General features: G+C 44.7%; 1 protein-coding gene across 6 annotated transcripts in view; it reads left to right on the top strand.

Moving 5' to 3' along the window:
• The window catches only part of SUN1 (Sad1 and UNC84 domain containing 1), a 2891160-nt gene that overhangs the window by 1002677 nt on the left and 1870258 nt on the right, over positions 1–18225 (top strand). For all 6 annotated transcript variants that reach the window (XM_044089680.1, XM_044089681.1, XM_044089682.1 and 3 more), the window contains one exon: positions 1746–1940. In XM_044089680.1, coding sequence (XP_043945615.1) covers positions 1746–1940 — 195 coding nt within the window. The remainder of the gene's footprint in view (positions 1–1745; positions 1941–18225) is intronic.

The following is an 18225-nucleotide window of genomic DNA, read 5'->3' as shown; positions in this document are numbered from 1 at the left end:
TGCCCAATGTTCCTCAGATTCTGCAATATTTAACTGAGATGCTTCACAAGGGCCTATCTTTTTCTTCTATAAAAATCCATGCCTCTGCCATCTCTGCTCATTACAACACAGAGCCTCCGCTCTTTTCTCATCCCCTGCTTAAGCAGTACCTCAGAGGGTCCAAAAATTTGAGACCTCCCAGGAGAGCACCAAATCCTGCATGGGACCTCAATTTTGTGCTGGAAAAACTCACCCTACCTCGTTTTGAACCAACTGCTACTGCAGACAAACTTTCTTTCTTGGAAGACCACTTTTCTTTTATCAGTCACTTCAGCTAGAAGGATTTCAGAACTACAGGCTCTCATGGCAGTGGAGCCTTTCATTATCTTTTATCCGGACAGGGTGGCCCGCAGGACCAATCCATCCTTTATGCCTAAGGTGGTATCCAGTGTGGCTCTTAATCAGACCATTCATCTGCCAACTTTTTTCCCAAACCCGCAGAACAAGGGGGAGCGGTTTCTGCATTCATTGGATGTACACAGACAACTAAGATTCTACTTAAACAGGACAAAATCTCCAAGAAAGTCTGAGCAACTACTGGTGGCATTTGCTGCAGGGACAGGGGAAGGCTATTTCAAAGCAGCCCATTTCAAAATGGATAAGCCATTGTATTTATTTCTGCTACATGCACCATGGTAAACCTGTCCCCAAGGGGATCAGATCCCATTCCACCAGGGCTGCATCTACTTCTGCAGCTTTTCTCAGAGGTGTTCCTACCAGAGACATTCTAGAAGCTACTTGGAGCTCAGTTCATACGTTCATCAAACATTACTATTTACCTCTCTTTCCTAAATCCAGGGCAGGTTTTGCCACTGCTGTCCTGCAGGGCCTTATAGCTGCTCCTAATGCTGTATAATTCCACCCTCCCATCCATAGCTTTGGGATTCTACCTAAATGTAATGACTGCAGCAGTGAAACACACAGAACATAGTACAGTTGTGTACACTTAACATAAATGTAGATGTTCGAGTGTATTCACTGTTGCAGTCCGGGTTACCCACCCGCCAGCCCCCTATATATATAATTTTTGCTCCCCATTTGGGGGGCACCTGACATCTGGGGCAAGGAAAACTGATTAAAATGGGGTCGGCTGCATGTTTTATACCCCAGACGACCTGACGTCATGGAAGAGGAGACAGCAGCCAATGCAGGACCCAAGACTTTGTTTTTCAGGCCAACTGAGGGCAACCTGCCAGCAGATTAACCAAATGCAATGACTGCAACAGTGAATACACTCGAACATCTACACTTACGGCAAGTGTACACAACTGTACTTTTTGAAGATTTTAATCATGATGTATTATTAACTTGAGAAGAGTTCAGGGCAGCAAATGTGGTAAGAAGTAGAAGAAAGAAGCTGTGAAGGCTTATGTAAGAGATCTAAGAGTAATGTGGACAGTGAGTGGGCACAATGTAAAATGCTGGTGCAGAGAACTGAGTTGAACTGAAAACTGTAGTGGAGTCAGTATAGAAATGAGAAATTCTGGAATGGAATGCTTTGAGCACACTGTTGAGAATGTGGAATATTGACTGCTCATTTGCACACTTTGGTGTACCAGTAGTGCACACCTGGAGTCTTAAGTTGAATAGTAAAATTACTTGCTGATATCTAGTTTATATGTTCATTCTTAGCTGTACTGTCATTGATTTTGGAATATTGCTGAATATCTTGTCTTCTAACATTTTTTTTTTTTATTTATCTGTAGTTCAAGTTACTGTACTGCAGCTCTCGACTTTGAAGCAAAACATAAGATTGATCCTGTTTATGATTCTCCAAGAATGTCACGGCGCAGTTTGCGTCTGGCTACCAATTACCACATATCTGATGATGCTGAACTTGATGCCGGAAACCTTAATTCCAGTGTGGGCAACTTTTCATCTTACAAGGAAAAAACAACCAAGTAAGTAGAACAGGGTGACTTGTCTTCAGAAATGAGAGTACAGCACTTACTCTTTCCCTAGAGGAGAGACAGATAATCTGCAAGCATTTGCTACTCGGGTTTAACAGTCTTGCTGAAAACATTTAAAGACTATGCTAATTGTAAAAGACTGCAGCACAAAAGTTTTAGTTAACCACTGCAGCACTCTTGTGTGCATAAATAATTTAAATGATTACTACGGTTGCATAGTGCCTCTATTATTATATAAACTGTTTCTTCATACAGATTGTAGCACTGACTGATACAGGGGAGTCTAGTTCAAGCTGAAGACCTGGCATCTGCTGATCTGACCCACATGGGTAGAACTGAGCAGTCATTTCATTTGGGGGAGGATTCTATAAAGCTAGCCATCTGTAGTTGTACACTAACTTTATCTGGTCTCACAACTTTATCTGGTCTCACCTGAAGATGACACAAACTGTATTGAATTCTGGGAATTGCATTCTACACATAACATGCCTTTCATGTAGGACATTCTAAGAAAATAGAACACCGCAAAAAAGCCTTCATCTGCTGAACATAATTGTTGGGCTTTGATTCTTACGTTCCATTCTGCTTGGCAGTAAGGCAGGTGGGAAGTAAGATTGACTTGAGTCATTTGTACTCTTGTAAATGGTTTGATCAAGTTAATGAGATCAAAAAGGTATTGCATGAAACAACAACAAAAAGGCATTCCAGTTGCATGAATCGGTGCATTATATCAGTGCCAAATGTGAGCTCCATTTGTTACTTCCTTGCCCTAAATGGTAGTACACATCTTGTAGGCCTCTTAAAAGCAGTCTGCCTGTAACATTAAGTACAGTTGGCATCCATTTCAAACTTCCATTCTGGGTCCCAAAACCATTTTGTGGCATCACACAAAGTTTGTAAAGCTTTTCTCATAGGTTTATTTCTTCTGCATCCTCCAGTAAAAGCTCCCACTCCTTCATGGGGCCTCGTTTTTATTCTAGAAGATGTTAGTGTGCCTTTGAGCCTCCTTCTGCAGACTTTTTTTTTTTTTTAACGTCCTGGAAAACAATGTTTTGGGGTGAAATTACATCAGACAAGGTGGATTTCAGAACTGCACGTATTGTCATCTACTCCACCATGCTTAATATTTTCCAAGTGCAGTGTCTACATGCCAGGCGGCCCATCCTTTATTTTTAAAGAAACACTGGAGACTAATCTAACTAACCCTGTACATCTGTCAGTAGTTTCCCTAACTATTTGAACAAAGAAAATATTTGCTATATACTTGTGTATTCATAGACGGCCCAAATTCTACCTCCTCAGAACCAGGTCATTCAAGAAAGATGTTTGTTTAATTTCCTTTGTTCCAAACAAATGGACAAGAAAATCTCTAAACCTTATCCAGATGTCTTTCTGTTTGCATCACCTTTGTCTCTTTTCCCGAAATAGTTTTATCTGAACCAAGAGCTTTTTCTACCAGATCTTTTTCAGTCTTTAGTGTGTTATTCAGAAATTTCTCTGTGGAAGATTGTTTTTGGGTGGAGCTTTTCTTCCTACTGCCTTGTTCTACGGTTTCCTACCCAGTGCCTCATAGCCATCACCAGGTCTGTCAGCCACCTCCTAAATCCCAGAGCTTCCTCCAGTAGAACTGGGGCTGGTGCAGATCTTCAGAGCATCATAGGTGTCTGGCCATCCACATCCGTTGGGGGTGGTTTCCATTTGACCTACCCTATTTTCCCCCTACTTCCTCACATTTCCAATGTTAAGAGCCTGAGGTGTGAGTGTGCAGCAGGGATGTGCACTGTTTTTACCCCACTTCCGCAGCAGCACAGCCATGTTCCCCACCCTATCCCTCATTTGAATCAGGTCTCCGAATAGCAACATGCCCAGCCTCCACCACGGATTGTTGCTGGAGGGACACACAAATGCCATCCCACAAAGGATGGTGATGCTCATCCCTTTCTGCCGCTTTGTCAGTTGCTCAAGCTGTTAAGTCAAACCTAGGTCGGCTGGGCTGTAGTCAGAGCTTTAACCTTCTATATCACTGGAGGAGTCATGAAGAAATTTGTGCTGCGACAGCATGATCTACTTTGAATACATTTGCCAAACAGAAATTGGATATCCTATTTAGGTCTAGAACTTCTTTCAGGCGTCCGTTCTGAAAGGTGCCTCTTCATGAGACCACCTGAGAAAATGGGCAGCTTGGGATTCTGTCCTAGCAGTTGGATTGGGCAGATGGATAAAATAAGAAACAAACTCTGGATCCTATTCATGGCAGTGTGACAGATACGGCATCCCTCTTTCCCTTCTTCCCCCTACCAAATTATCACTTGTCTTCAAGGGACCACCTGCAAGGCTAGTCTGGAACCTTTTCCTTGCATTTTTTTTTCTAGTTTTTATTTTATTTTGCATTTGTGTACTGGGAAATTCCAAACTGGCATGAAAATCCCTTTTTCAGTGAAGGGCTGTGGAGAAAAGCTCCAACAAATTACTGAGATTCAAAACAAAAAAAAAAAGAGTTTATACACAGTACTCTGATTACATTTGTTGATCTGCGGTGGTGGTGCTGCGGTAGCGTAGTTGCCTCACAGCAAGACGTTGTCCCATTCGATTCTCAGCTAGAGCGTCTTCTGTGGAGACATGCGTGAATGGGTGTATCTTCGTTGAAGGTTGTGTGTTAGGGCTGGCAACTCAGCACTTAAAAATCAACTGCCAATCATTAGCAAACCGGAGTTTCGTTGTGGCGACCCCTAACCGGGAAAAGCTGAAAGACACAACTAAGATTACATTTGTTATACAGTCTATCATTAAGCTTTAACAATTACAGTTACCAAAAAACAGAGAAATTAGCTAGACACTTGAGTCTGTCACTGACTTTTTAGAACTTAAATTGTCCATTAAGCATGCATTTGAATTGAAAGGAAGAGCAGAATCAAACACTGGGGTGTAACCTAATGAGTTAGGAATAAGCTGGCAGAAGGAGTAGATGCTAAAGGTAAGGCAAGATATGCATGCAATAAAAATGTGGATGAAAGTGTATGAACAAGTAGGTTATGGAGTTTGGTAGGTGATGTTTGGGAAAGAAATTCAGAAATAGACAGTATATATAATAAAACAGAATAGTAGTGTTACAAGTGTGTCATTACGAGAAGTTTATAGTAGGATAGATGAGGACAGCAAGGAAAATAGGCTAAGTGCATTAACACTTAGGGTAGTCTGGGGCATATCCAGTGATTATGTAGGTGTTGCTTCATTCAGAATTTAAAATTATGCCTATTGTCAGTGAGTCTGATAGTGAGAGGAATGGAGTTCTACATTTTAGCACTACAGATAGGAGTACAGTGCGTCACCAGAGGAGTTATTGAACTTGTGTATAGTAAGTAAATGTATGTTTGCAGAGCAAAGGGATCTAGTCGAAGAGTATTTTTGCAGAATGGTGTTTGAGGCAGGACTGTTTTCAGGCTGGTATATTAATGATGAGTAAGTAATAATTGGGAGAGAGGTGGTGAGAATTTGACATTTTAGGTGTCTAAGGGCTGTGCAGTGTTGAGCAGTGAGTTTTATTTGAAGCAAATTTGAAATATTAATAGAACCTTACAGGGATGTTCCAAGAAAGTATCAGTGGAGTGAGAGCAAGGGGCTGTACGTACATGGACTATTGAGGATAAATGAACCACACTGTAACTTCTGCATTTAAATCTTCTCCAGCCTCTTTTTATATTTTCGTGTGGTAATCAACGTGCAGGAAAGTGCCATTTGTTTGTTACAGTCGTCATGACCTGGCGTTCTAAGTTGAACTAAAATTGGGGCATTATCTGATTAAAGGAAAAAAATAATGGCATATTAAAAGATTTTACCAAGTACATGTGTTCTCAGAGATGAATGGGCAAGATGAGGTAGAGGCTTTAAATCTCTGTAAGAAGAACTCTCTTTCATTAGACAATACACAAACTTAATCCACTAACCCAAAAACTTTCATGTAGAAGTTCAAAACTTCTCCTACGCAGGTACATTAATTCTCCCAAATCTCCCTGAAACATTTGATGTTCATAGTGTTTCACTGTTGCAGTCATTACATTTGGGTAATCTGCTGGTAGGTTGCCCTCAGTTGGTCTGATTAACAAAGGCTTGGGTCCTGCGTTGGTTGCTGTCTCTTCTTCCATGACGTCAGGTCGTCCGGGGTTTAAAACATGCAGCCGACGACATTACATCAGCCTTTCTTGCCATGCGGTGCCCGAAGCAGAAGCAGTTGACAAGTGACTGTCAGCAGACTCCTGAAATTTTTGTGTTCGAATTTCAGAACCTAAGTCTTCAACTAAAAGCCAAGTACCCCATTGTGGAAACTTTTTCTTGCTCCTTACCGATGTCCGTAAAAGTTAATAATTGTATTACTTGTGGGAAGCAAATACCTCATAAGGACTTTCATTTGTACTGTATTCCTTGCCTAGGCCCTGACCACGACGTACCTTGCTGTCGGTTTTCTGCTTTATTTAATCAGCGCACTATCTGTCGTTGGTACATTTTTGCTTTAAAATATTTTGGTTCTCTGTTTAGTTATCCAGAAATGACGTCGGTTAGCCATCCGACTACCGGAATACTGAAAAAACGCAAAGAAAAAGACAGGCCGTTGAGGTCCAAAACTGCAGATGACGCTTCTCCTAAGCCAGTCGCCAGTTCGCCGGTACTCAGTGAGGCGCTTTCTCAGCCCCTGGTACCTGCTACTTCTGATTCACAGGCCTCTACTGAGACCCATTCGGAGTCCGGTATGCTGCGACATACTTCACATATGGAACCCGCGGATGTCTCTATCTTGGATGGGTCCGGAGCCGCTGAGCAGGCACCTGCTTCTGAGGGTGTATTCAGGCCTACAGACTTTGATATTAAACCAACTCGAACTTCAATGCTAAGGCCTAAGTCTCGATCTATGTCTAAAAAAACTGACACCCAGGCCACATGTTCAGGCCCCTATGCCTAAAAACAAATGATCAAAATGGCTGAAGATTGAATTACTTTAATCAGGTGTAGTCAACCCACCACTCCAAGAGGCCTAGGATTGAATTTGACTATGAATCTTCTGAACAGGACTCGGTTTCTTCTGACTCTTCTAATCTGGATTTGTCCATACCTACTTAAGAGGACTCTGCAGAGGATTCCATTCCCTCTGCTTCTCTGCCTGAGGATTTCTCTTTTGGGGAAACTTTACATACCTTAAGAAAGCATTTCCACTGGGAAAGTCAGGATTTCTCTGAATCTAAAAAGAGGCTTAGGGATTTCCTTCTTCCTCAGCATAGGCCTTTGGCTATACCTCCTGTACTAAATATTGTTGATGTGTTTTCGGAATCCAGTATGGTCCCTGATTCCTTGCCTCCAGCCCCTAGAAAACCAGACAGGTACTACAGGGTTCCTGACTCCCACAAATTCCTTTTTAAGATTCCTGTTGCGGATCCTGAAACCATTTCTCAGGGGCCCAAGGGCATTAAGACTTCTACTGCTAAAAATCCTACCCCTTCTGATAGACTCCAGGGCACTGGATAGATGGGGTAAAAAGGTTTATACTTCTGCAACCTTAGCAGTCAGGGCTTTAAACTGTCAATTTCATATGCCAAAATATCAACAGCTTATCATGGGACTGCTTAAACAGAAAATGATGTTGATTTCTGACTATGTGGAGAATAAAGATTTGCAGGATGTATTGCATTCAGCTGAAGAAGTTGGCAAACATACTTTGCAATGTGGTTTTGATTCTTTAGAGACCTCTTGTAGGGATGCTGTTACTGGGTCTGTGCTTAGAAGGCATGTTTGGCTTAAGGAGCAATCTCTGCCTGAACATGGTAAAGCAAAACTTTTGGATGCTCCTTTACAGCAGGACCGCCTATTTGGCAATAAGGCTGACGAATTTCTAAAAAAGATGGAAGATAAAGCTAAATCTATGCAAACTGTGAAAGACTTCTTACAAGTGCAACCTCCTAGATTTAGTAGGCATTGGCCTACTAAGAACTGGTCCTTCCAGAGCCACTACGGCCAAACCCAGACATTCCAAAAGCACCAGGTTTCAGTCCCAAGTGACTTTCAGAACTAAGCAATGGTGTGATTCCACTTCCAAATCTGGAAACAACAAGGCACCACCCTATCGTAAACAGAGTCAATGACTTCCCTTTGAAATTACCAAGCACTTGCCTCTTAGCTGCCCCTTTGGGGGGAAACTGGCTCTTCATTCAATAAACTGGCAACTTATAACCCTGGACAAATGGGTTTTAAATATAGTGTCCCAGGGATACAGATTTCATTTCCACACGCTGCCAACTCCAAATGGGTGGCCAGACCTGCCCTGAAATCAGTGGGCAAAGGCTCAGAAACAAGTTGTTTCTCTCCTAAACATGTGAGCTATTCAACTAGTACCAGAAGAGGAATTGGACAAGGTTTCTATTCCAGACTTTTTCTGGTACCCAGAAAAGACAAATCATGGCGACCAATTCTGGACCTGTCTACCCTAAACAACTTTCTGGACATTCCAAAATTCAAGATGCTTACTTTTCACCAGTTACTTCCTATGCTAGCCAAGGATGCCTGGTTGGCAACTCTCTACTTAAGAGGCTTACCTGCATATCCCAGTTAGGAAATCGCAGGAGATTCCTACACTTCAAAGCAGGCTGCATGCATTATCAGTTCTCTGCACTGCCCTTTGGCTTGTCTACTGTGCCCAGGGTATTCACAAAGTGCCTGGCTCCAGTAATTGCATTTTACAGGCAAAGAAATATTTGAATATGTCTATACCTGGACGATTGTCTAATTCAGGCAGAAAACCAGGTCATTCTTCTAAAACATCTGGTGTTTGTAAAAAAGAGTTTTAACCTGTCTAGGGTACCCCATAAACGAAAAGAAATCTGAACTGGTACTCTCTCAAAAGATTACATTCCGGGGGGCAAGCTTGAATACAACTGCCCAGATGGCTTTCCTTACGCCAGAAAAGCCAATTCATTTGGTGTCTGTCTTCAAACAGGTGGCCACAAAACCTCTATCTGCAAGGCAAATACTGCAAGCCTTTGGGGTTCATGGCCTCCTGCATTCTTCTAATTCCATATGCAAGACTGTATAAGAGGAAACTTCAATGGTACTTAAAAAGTTTATGGAGTCAACATTGTCACAGCCTGGAAACAATGATTCCTATCATACCTTGCCTGCACCTAGAGTTCCTGTGGTGGGAAGAGGCCTGCCACCTTAAGGGACTGCCATTCACACTACCCCCTGCCGCCCAAACCCTAACTACAGACTCATCAGACTATGCATGGGGGGGCTCCTCTGGCAGGGAAGTGCATTCATGGCAAATGGAGCCCAAATCAAATGCACCTTCATATCAATCAAAAAGAAATGCTAGCTGAACAGAATGCACTGACAGCCTTTAAGGACTACCTTCATCCAGGATAATTACTGATAAAGACGGACAACACCACGGTTATGTGGTACATAAACAAGCAGGGGCTACACATTCCTACCCCTTCTGCAGACTAGCCATGGCATTGTGGAACACGGCCTTGAGCTATCAAGTACAACTACAAGCTCAATTCCTGCCAGGAAAACAGAATGTTCCAGCAGATTAACTAAGCAGAAATCTCACGGACCCTCACGAATGGAAACTGGAACCACGGGTTTTCAACATGTTGACATGCAAATAGGGGAGCCCAGACCTAGATCTTTTTGCCTCACCCCAGAACTACCAGTTGGACAAATTTTGCACAAGAACTCGTCAAAAATGCCTGGAAAGTGGATGCGGTGTCCGTCAGCTGCCTTTCCCCCTCTGCCTTTGCTCTCCAAAGTTCTACTAAAGGTCAAACAGGACAAACCAAAAATGATTTTGATTGCTCCAGACTGGCCTCGCCAACACTGGTACCCACTCCTGCGCAGTGTGTCGCACATTTCTCCGTGGCACCTGCCTTAGACACCTTTCCTTACTGTCTCAGCAGGAGAACCAAATTCTGCACCCTCCGCTCCAAACAATGAATCTTGCAGCTTGGCGAATCACTTAAATTCCCCCTTAGCATCCCTCAGCAAACGTGATGGATGTCATTTTGGAGGCGAGAAGACCTAGTACTAGCAAATCTTATGCTGACAAATGGAAAAGATTCTTTGCCTGGAATCAGTTTCAAGGGATGAGCACAGCAGTGCCTAGTTTACCTCAGATTTTGCAATACTCAACTGAGATGCTTCACTAGGGCCAGTCATTTTCTTCCATAAAAGTCCATGCCTCAGCCATTTCAGCTCATTGCAACACAGACCCCCCCCCCCCTTCTCTCATCGTCTTCTGAAGCAGTATCTCAGAGGGGCCAAATATTTGAGACCACCAAGGAGAGCTCCAACCCCTACCTGGGACCTTAACTTTGTATTGGAGAAACTCACTCTACCTCCTTTCGAGCCAGCTGCAACTGCAGACTTAAAATTTCTTTCCTGGAAAACAGCCTTCCTATTAGCAATCACTTCAGCTAGAAGGATATCTGAATTACAGGCCCTTATGGCAGTGGAGCCTTTCCTCATCTTTCATGCGGACAGGGTGTACTCAGGACCACTCTATCATTCATGCCCAAGGTGGTATCCAGTGTGGCTCTTAATCAGTCCATTCATTTGCCAACTTTCTTTCCCAATCCACAGAACAAGGGAGAGCGGATTCTGCATTCACTGGATGTGCACAGACAACTTAGATTCTACTTGGACAGGAGTAAATCTCAAAGAAAATCTGAAAAACTGCTGGTAGCATTTGCTGCAGGGGCAGAGGGGAAGGCTATTTCAAAGCAAACTATTTCTAAATGGATAAGCCATTGTATTCATTTCTGTTATAAGCACCATAGAAAACCTATCCCCCAGGGGAACAGATCTCATTCCACCAGGGCTGCATCTATTTTAGCAACCTTTCTCAGAGGTGTTCCTACCAGGGATATTCTAGAAGCTGCTACCTGGAGTTCAGTTCATGCTTTCACCAAGCATCATCACTTAACAATTTTCTCTAAATCCAGAGCTGGCTTTGCCACTGCTGTTTTACAGGGCCTTATAGCTGTTCCTAATGCTGTATAAATCCATCCTCCCAACCTTAGCTTTGGGAATCTACCCAAATGTAATGACTGTAACAGTGAAACACGATGAACATAGTACGGTTGTGTACACTTACCATAAATGTAGATGTTCGAGTGTATTTATTGTTGCAGTCCTTGTTACCCTCCCTCCAACCCCGTTTTTTTTTTTTTATTATACTTTCTTTTACTATGCTTAAAAGCCTTTTTGATGTATTTGCCTTTGTTTGGAGGTATATTTTTGTGTTTCCAATTAAAAAAAAAAAAAATATATATATATATATATATATATATATATATATATATATATTTTTTTTTTTTTTTTAATCCCCATTTGGGGGGCACCTGACATCTTGAGCAAGAAAAACTGATGTAATGGCATCTGCTGCATGTTTTATACCCCTGACGACCTGACATCATGGAAGAAGAGGCAGCAACCGACACGACGCAGGACCCAAGACTTTAACTGAGGGCAACCTGCCAGCAGATTACCCAAATGTAATGACTGCAACAATGAATACACTCTAACATCTACATTTATGGTAAGTGTACACAACTGTACTTCCTAGATGTTGCTGTATTGTTGATAACTAATTACTTCTTTTATCAGCCTTTTTTAATTCACTTTATCCAGTTTTAGGTGAAGTATAGTTATTTGCTATAATCGTCTTTTTTTTTTCCTTGCCAGTAACCTCCCAGTATCATATATTCATCCAATGGGTTATTTATCTCTTAATCAAAACGGATGCTCTTATTAATTTTAATCCTCTTGTACTGGTTCTTATGTACCCGTCTGATTGCCATTCTTTAATAGCTGTCTCTGCGAGTGTTTTTTGTAAATTTTGAATTAGTACTTCACTTGTCTTTATGCACATAAATATTTTTTGCACTTTCTGTTGGTTAGTAAGACCGTTAACATTCTAGAAGAGCAGTTTCAGGGGAATGAATATATTCAGAATCAGTCACCACCTGTATTTTTCTTATCTGTTTGATACCCTTCTGCTTCTGTATGCAGAGACTATCATGCTGTCAGTGCTTGTGATTTTAATGCCATCTTTGTTTTTATTGCTCTTGACAGGAGTCCTAGCTACCTGCTCAAATGTTTATACAAGAATACTTCGCCAGGCCTTGCTGTGATTTCAGTTGAATCAGACAAAGCATCTAAACTCCTACACTTTGCAAATACCTTGACCGATGACGAGAACAGTAGAGCTATGGATAGGTACTGGAAGAAAGCGTACAACTCTGCTGCATTTATAGTCTTTGCCTGATAATGTCAAAACTTAAGTTGCTGGAAGCCCCTTTGGACAAAGACCATTTATTTGATCCAGCATCTACTTAAATTTTCAAAAAAATGTAAGACTGTTAAAAGTGTTGGCATATGGTTGGAGTAATTGTTGTAGGGCTGGGGTTCCTTTTGGCAGGTATATCAGTTGGTGAGTAAAGACAAGTTTGGTATAGATTAGTTGTGGAAATTCTAGCCAGTTTATTTGTTGTAGGGCAGAGCAGTGGTGGGACCTATATGTGGAGCTAGTGGTGAACTTGGCTATTTTATTGTAGGCTGATTCAAGTTTGGTAAGGTCAGTTTTTGTTAAGGTTTGTAAAGATGGGAGAAGCATAGAGAACAGTAGATAAGAGATGAGTCCTGGCGATGCTTAGTCTAGAATGGCTAGATGTTATGTGATCCTATCTCGCCTACATTCTGTACTGATGGGCTCGGAGCCGATCCTCGGCTCCGACTCGGCACGCTATGCTATAGAGCGAAGCCTCTTATTGGCTGAGCTATTCTCTATCCCAGGATGCACCACCACTAATCCCCCAGATCTCGTTTGCCGCTTACAAGCTAGGACGTGGTCTCGAACTTGGCTGAGCTAAGTGCTGTTTTTCTTAAAGTTTTTCTGTCAGGAAATTCTTTATTAAGCTGTTTTAACAGCTATCGTTGTGTATCAGTGTGTTTTTGAATAATTTTTGTGGTAAATTTGTGTGATTGAACAGGGAAAGATTTCCGTTTAAGTTAGAGGGGCCTTCCCCTATTCTTTAGTGAGTCTTCTTATTTTAGAGAGGTCAAGTACCTGTTTAAGTTAGAGGGTTCTTGGCCCTCCTTTTTGGCGTTTTTTGTGGTTGTACTTGTTAATTTTTTATGGCCTTTCGTTTAAAAGAAAAAAAAAAAGGTTTATTGTTAAATCTTTACTAAGTAACATACATTGTGTTTTTTTCTACTGATATAGTGAGTAGTTTACAGGCATTATGTCCAAAGAGCATAGACCCTCAGGATTTAAAAAGTGCAGGAGATGCAACTATAAAATGTCCATCACCGATGATCACTCCTTATGCGTGTACTGTTTAGGCGCCAAACACCTACAGGAGTCTTGCAGCGTGTGTCACGCTTTTTCCTCTAGGGTCCTCCAAGAGAGGAAGAATAAATTGATCTTGAAAGGGCTGATTAAACCCTCCTTCGAGGAGGCCTTATCTTCCTCTTCAGCCAAGAAAAAGAAATCGTCGGCTCCGACCAGTCCGTCGGAACCGACCAGTAAGAAATCTAGGCAGGCTTCTCTATCGACTCCACGGACTTCGGAGCCGAGGGCGGAACGGTCTGCCTCGATGCCTCCAGTCTCGACTCCTCTGGTTTCGGAGCCGATGGCTGGGGCTTCGAGAGGCGGGTCACCTTCATCGGCTCCACTGATTTTGGAGCCGATGAAGGTTGCCGGCTCAGACTCTTCCCCTTCGGCGCCGAAGCCCACCTCGCACCGAGGGAAATTGTTTTGGAATCTCCTCGCACCGATACTGGTCGAGTCTATTCGAGCCGGTCCCCAGTCCTTCGGAGCCGATGGAGAAGTCGGTTCGACCCGGTCGGTCTCCTCCCGATCTTCCAAGATGTCGGATTCGGACATTGACAGGGTGCTCCTAAGACTGTTTCAGTCTCCTGTATTCCAGAAATTAGTTTCGGCTCCAGCCCATTCGGCTTCGGAGCCGATGGCCCACCCTGTAGTTCTGGTTCCTCCTCCAACAGCCTCGCACTGTTGGAGCCGATGGAGGTTTTGGTCGGCCCGACGACTTACTCCAACCCGCTCGAGTCGGAGTTCGGTACACGGACCTCCTCCGTCGGCCCTGGGGATGCCGGGACCGATGTTTTCGGTTCGAGCCTTCCTCTCAAAGGCCGGCTGTGGGGGTACCGTCTACTGTTGTGGCCATGGGGTTGGACCTTCCCAGGACTCTGGCGGTCCGGCCTTCAGGGCCATGAGGAGTGCTTTGGCCAAATCTTCTTTGGCTACCTCCACGGTCTCACCAGCACCTTCCCTACACACGGAGACTGGGTCTTTGGTAGTCCCCATGTCCCTAGACAGCGGAGCCCCGGGGCCTGAGGTCACCCCCAGTGGGGGTTCCCCCCTCCTGGAGGTCCCTCTGAAGCTTCTTCGGAGGAACCCCCAAGGAAAAGACTGTGCAAGAGGAAGCACGTAGACTCCCCCGATGAGTCTCTCACGTCGGACACCGATCTTGATGATGCGGAGGGGTCCCCTAAGTCGTCCTAAGATGATGTCTCCTTTGCAGACATCTTGGAAGCCCTCAAACAACAAGGCGGCTGCCATTCCAAACCCCCTTCCGCTGACGAGTCGGTGTTCCTCAAGGCCTTCGGGGCTCAGCCCTCCGCCTCCTGGGTGTCTCCGCCCTTCGACGAGCTCCTAGATTTGATCTGTCAAAGGGCGTGGGAACATCCAGACTCTGTGGAACCGGTGCTTGCTCGCCCAAATAAGTTCTTATCAGCACCCCCAGAGAAGGAGTTTTTGACCAAAGGTGTGGCTGTAGAGACGCCTTGGTGGTGGCATCTGCTACCCAACAAGATGTAGCAGAGGCTTTGGCGTCCGTCCATCCTCCTAATAAGGAGTCTAGGAGCATGGATCGCACGGAAGCACCCTCAGTTCAGCAGCCTTTACCTTAAGGTCCCTGAACTATTTAACGCACTTCACTAGATTTCAGAGGGATCTGATCAAGGAGCTTTCAGATACCCTCTTGGGTAACCTACCTGAGCAGCTGGCTCAGACGGTTGGCTCTCAGTTGGCTACGCTGTCATCGATATCAAACTCGTCCATGAGGCTCATTTCATATGCAGCCGAGGGGGCGAGTAGAGCGGTGGGTACGGGTGTTGCTCTACGGAGGCAAGCCTGGCTCCGCCTGTGTCATTTTGCGGAAGCCTTTAAGTCTTCCTTTGCCGACGCTCCCTTTGATGGGTCCTCTTTGTTTGTTTGGACCCAAGGTAAAGGACACATTGACCCGCTGCGAGCAAGAAGGTAAGACTTTGACTGCCGTAGGGGCACGATTTTCCACTCCCTTTCGGCCTTATCCCAAGGCTAAAGAGGAGGGAAAATGTGGTTCCGTAAATCCCAGAAGTCTTATCCCTCGCAGCAGGACGATCCCCCTTCTAGAGGCAGAGGAGGGGGAAATTTTTCTGGAAGACGCCGTCCCAGGGGCGGCAGAGGCCCCCGCAACACTGGAGACCGCGAGACCTTTCGTGGCTCTTCAGCTTTCCACAATCCCTGAAGGATTGCCCGACTGTGCAGCTTCGGAGCCAGTCGGGGGTCGTTTTTTGAGGCACCTAAAAGCCTGGGAAAGTATCACTCAGGACCGATGGGTGCTTCGAATCATTGCCGGAGGTTACGCCATCCCCTTTTCACACCCCCCACCGCCATCCAAGAAAATCCCGGACCCGCCACCCAGTCAACGGGAAATCGCAGCCTTAGAAATCTCAAAGCTGCTTCAAAAAGGAGTCATCCAACCGGTCCCCGCAGACCAGATCGGATTAGGTCCTTACTCAAGATTCTTTTTGGTGCCAAAAAAGACCGGGGACTTGAGGCCCATTTTGGATCTCAGTATCCTAAATCGATCAGTCAAAAAGTCCAAGTTCCGAATGGTCACCTTAAAATCCATTCTCCCACTGCTGGAGAAAGGTGTTTGGATGTGCTCCATAGATCTCAAGGACGCCTATTACCACATCCTGGTAGATCAGGCGTCCAGGAGACATTTGCGCTTCAGCCTGGGAGACAGTCATTTTCAGTTCTGCGCACTGCCCTTTGGTCTCACCACAGCCCCCAGGGTGTTCACCAAATGTTTGGCGGTCATGACTGCTCACCTGAGGAGTCTAGGATTCCAGGTGTTTCCGTATCTGGACGACTGGCTCCTAACTGCCACCTCCAGGCATCTACTATTGCAGAACCTACAAGCCACAATATCACTAGGCACTTCCCTTGGAATCACCTTCAATTGGCCAAAGTCTGTGTTGCTGCCATCTCAGCGCATAAGGTTCATCGGAGTAGAGATAGACTCAAACCGAATGCGGGTCTATCTTCCTACAGAAAGGATACAAACTATACAGGCTCATGTCCGAGCCTTGCTTCTCAGATCCAAAGCTCCAGCCAGGATGGTCCTGCAGCTATTGGGCTCTGTCGGCCACTGTTCTTCTAGTCCCCTTAGCAAGATTGCATATGAGAATTCTCCAGTGGCTCCTTTCGACACAGTGGTCCTTTCAGGATCCCCCTCTCAGTCACCTCATACGGATCACGGAAACCTGCAAAAGGGACCTTCGCTGGTGGCTGGTGCCCTCCAGTCTGGATCAGGGACGACCCTTTGTTCCACCTCCTCCTATGGCCACATTGACAACGGACGCCTCCCAGATGGGGTGGGGAGGGCATTCCCTGGGCAGGTCAGTCCAAGGCAAATGGCATTCAGAAGAGAGTCTCCTTCATATCAACATTTTAGAAATGAGGGTGGTGTTTCTGTCTCTACAAGCCCTCCACGATTACCTCCCTCAGAGCGTAATTGCTGTTCACTCCGACAACATGTCAGTAGTCTGGTATCTGAACAAGCAGGGAGGGACCAGATCCTACCCTCTTTGCAGAGAGGCCATGAGAGTTTGGGAATGGGCAGTGGCGACCAGACGTTTTCTGGTAGCAACTCATATCCCTAGCAAATCCAACGTGATAGCCGACAGACTAAGCAGAACTATCCTCTCTCCTCACGAGTGGTCTCTGAACGATGCAGTGACAACTCAGATCTTCAGCAGATGGGGAACTCTTTGTTGCGACCTTTTTGCAACACCGCTGAACGCTAAGTGCAGAAAGATGTTCTTCGTTTCCCATTGCTCCGGGGGAGAGTCCTATGGGTATAGCATTAGCCCATCCTTGGCTCCACGCTTGCTATACTCTTCCCTCCAGTTCCCCTCCTTCCCAGAGTGATCCAAAAGGCGTCTCACTTGGGGAGCAAAATGATTTTAGTTGCCCCTTACTGGCCTCGCCAGGTATAGTTCCCTATCTTCGAAATATGCACTGGACGGTCCATGGTTCCTGGATCAGATCCCAGACCTATTAATTCATCAGTCGGGACAACTCCATCAGTCCCTTCACACTTTGAAGTTAACAGCTTGGCTCCTCCTCTTCCGACTATAGTCAGGAATCATACCTTAGACCCGGAAGTCATACATATCTTATCCTCGGCCCACAAGTCTGCCACTAAGAAATTGTATACTAGCAAATGGAAGAGATTTGCTATTTGGGCTCAACTCCGGGGTCTGGATCCCATCACTGTTCCGGTATCGGAAGTCCTGAAATTTCTAACTTCCCTATTCAATCAAGGTTCTTCAGTCTCTACCATCAAGGTCCAATTGGCAGTTATTTCCAATTTTCATGAATCTATAAACCCACCTTTAATGAGCAACAGATTGTGTAAAACCTTCATGAAAGGTGCTGCTCTTTTACGACCTCCGATTTCTCATCCTGCTCCTCCGTGGGATCTCGATGTGGTGTTACGTGCCTTAACCTCCTCCCCCTTCGAACCGGCAGCAACATGTGATTTGAAATTTCTTTCTTGGAAAACTGCCTTTCTGGTCGCGATTACTTCTGCCAGAAGAGTTTCAGAGCTTCAAGCGCTATCTGTAAAACCACCGTACCTGTTTTTTCACAAAGATAGAGTATCCCTCAGGCCTGATCCATCTTTTGTCCCTAAAGTTTGTTCCAGTTTTTGCCTGCAACAGTCATTAGAACTTCCAGTTTTCTTTCCAAAGTACTCAAACAAAGCGGAATACATCTTCCACACATTGGATGTTCATAGGCAATTATGCTTTTATTTAGACAGGACCCAACAAACACGGAAAACAGATCAATTGTTTGTGTCCTTTTCGGATAATAAATTGGGCAAAGCCGTCACAAAGGTCACTATTGCCAAATGGATCAGGGACTGTATTAGTCAGG

The sequence above is a fragment of the Protopterus annectens genome, chromosome 12.part0, assembly GCF_019279795.1.
Source record: "Protopterus annectens isolate FY-2018-M chromosome 12.part0, PAN1.0, whole genome shotgun sequence".
Lineage (NCBI taxonomy): Eukaryota > Metazoa > Chordata > Ceratodontiformes > Protopteridae > Protopterus > Protopterus annectens.
The sequence above is the reverse complement of the archived record's forward strand: the minus strand, read 5'-3'. Positions and strand labels throughout refer to the sequence as shown.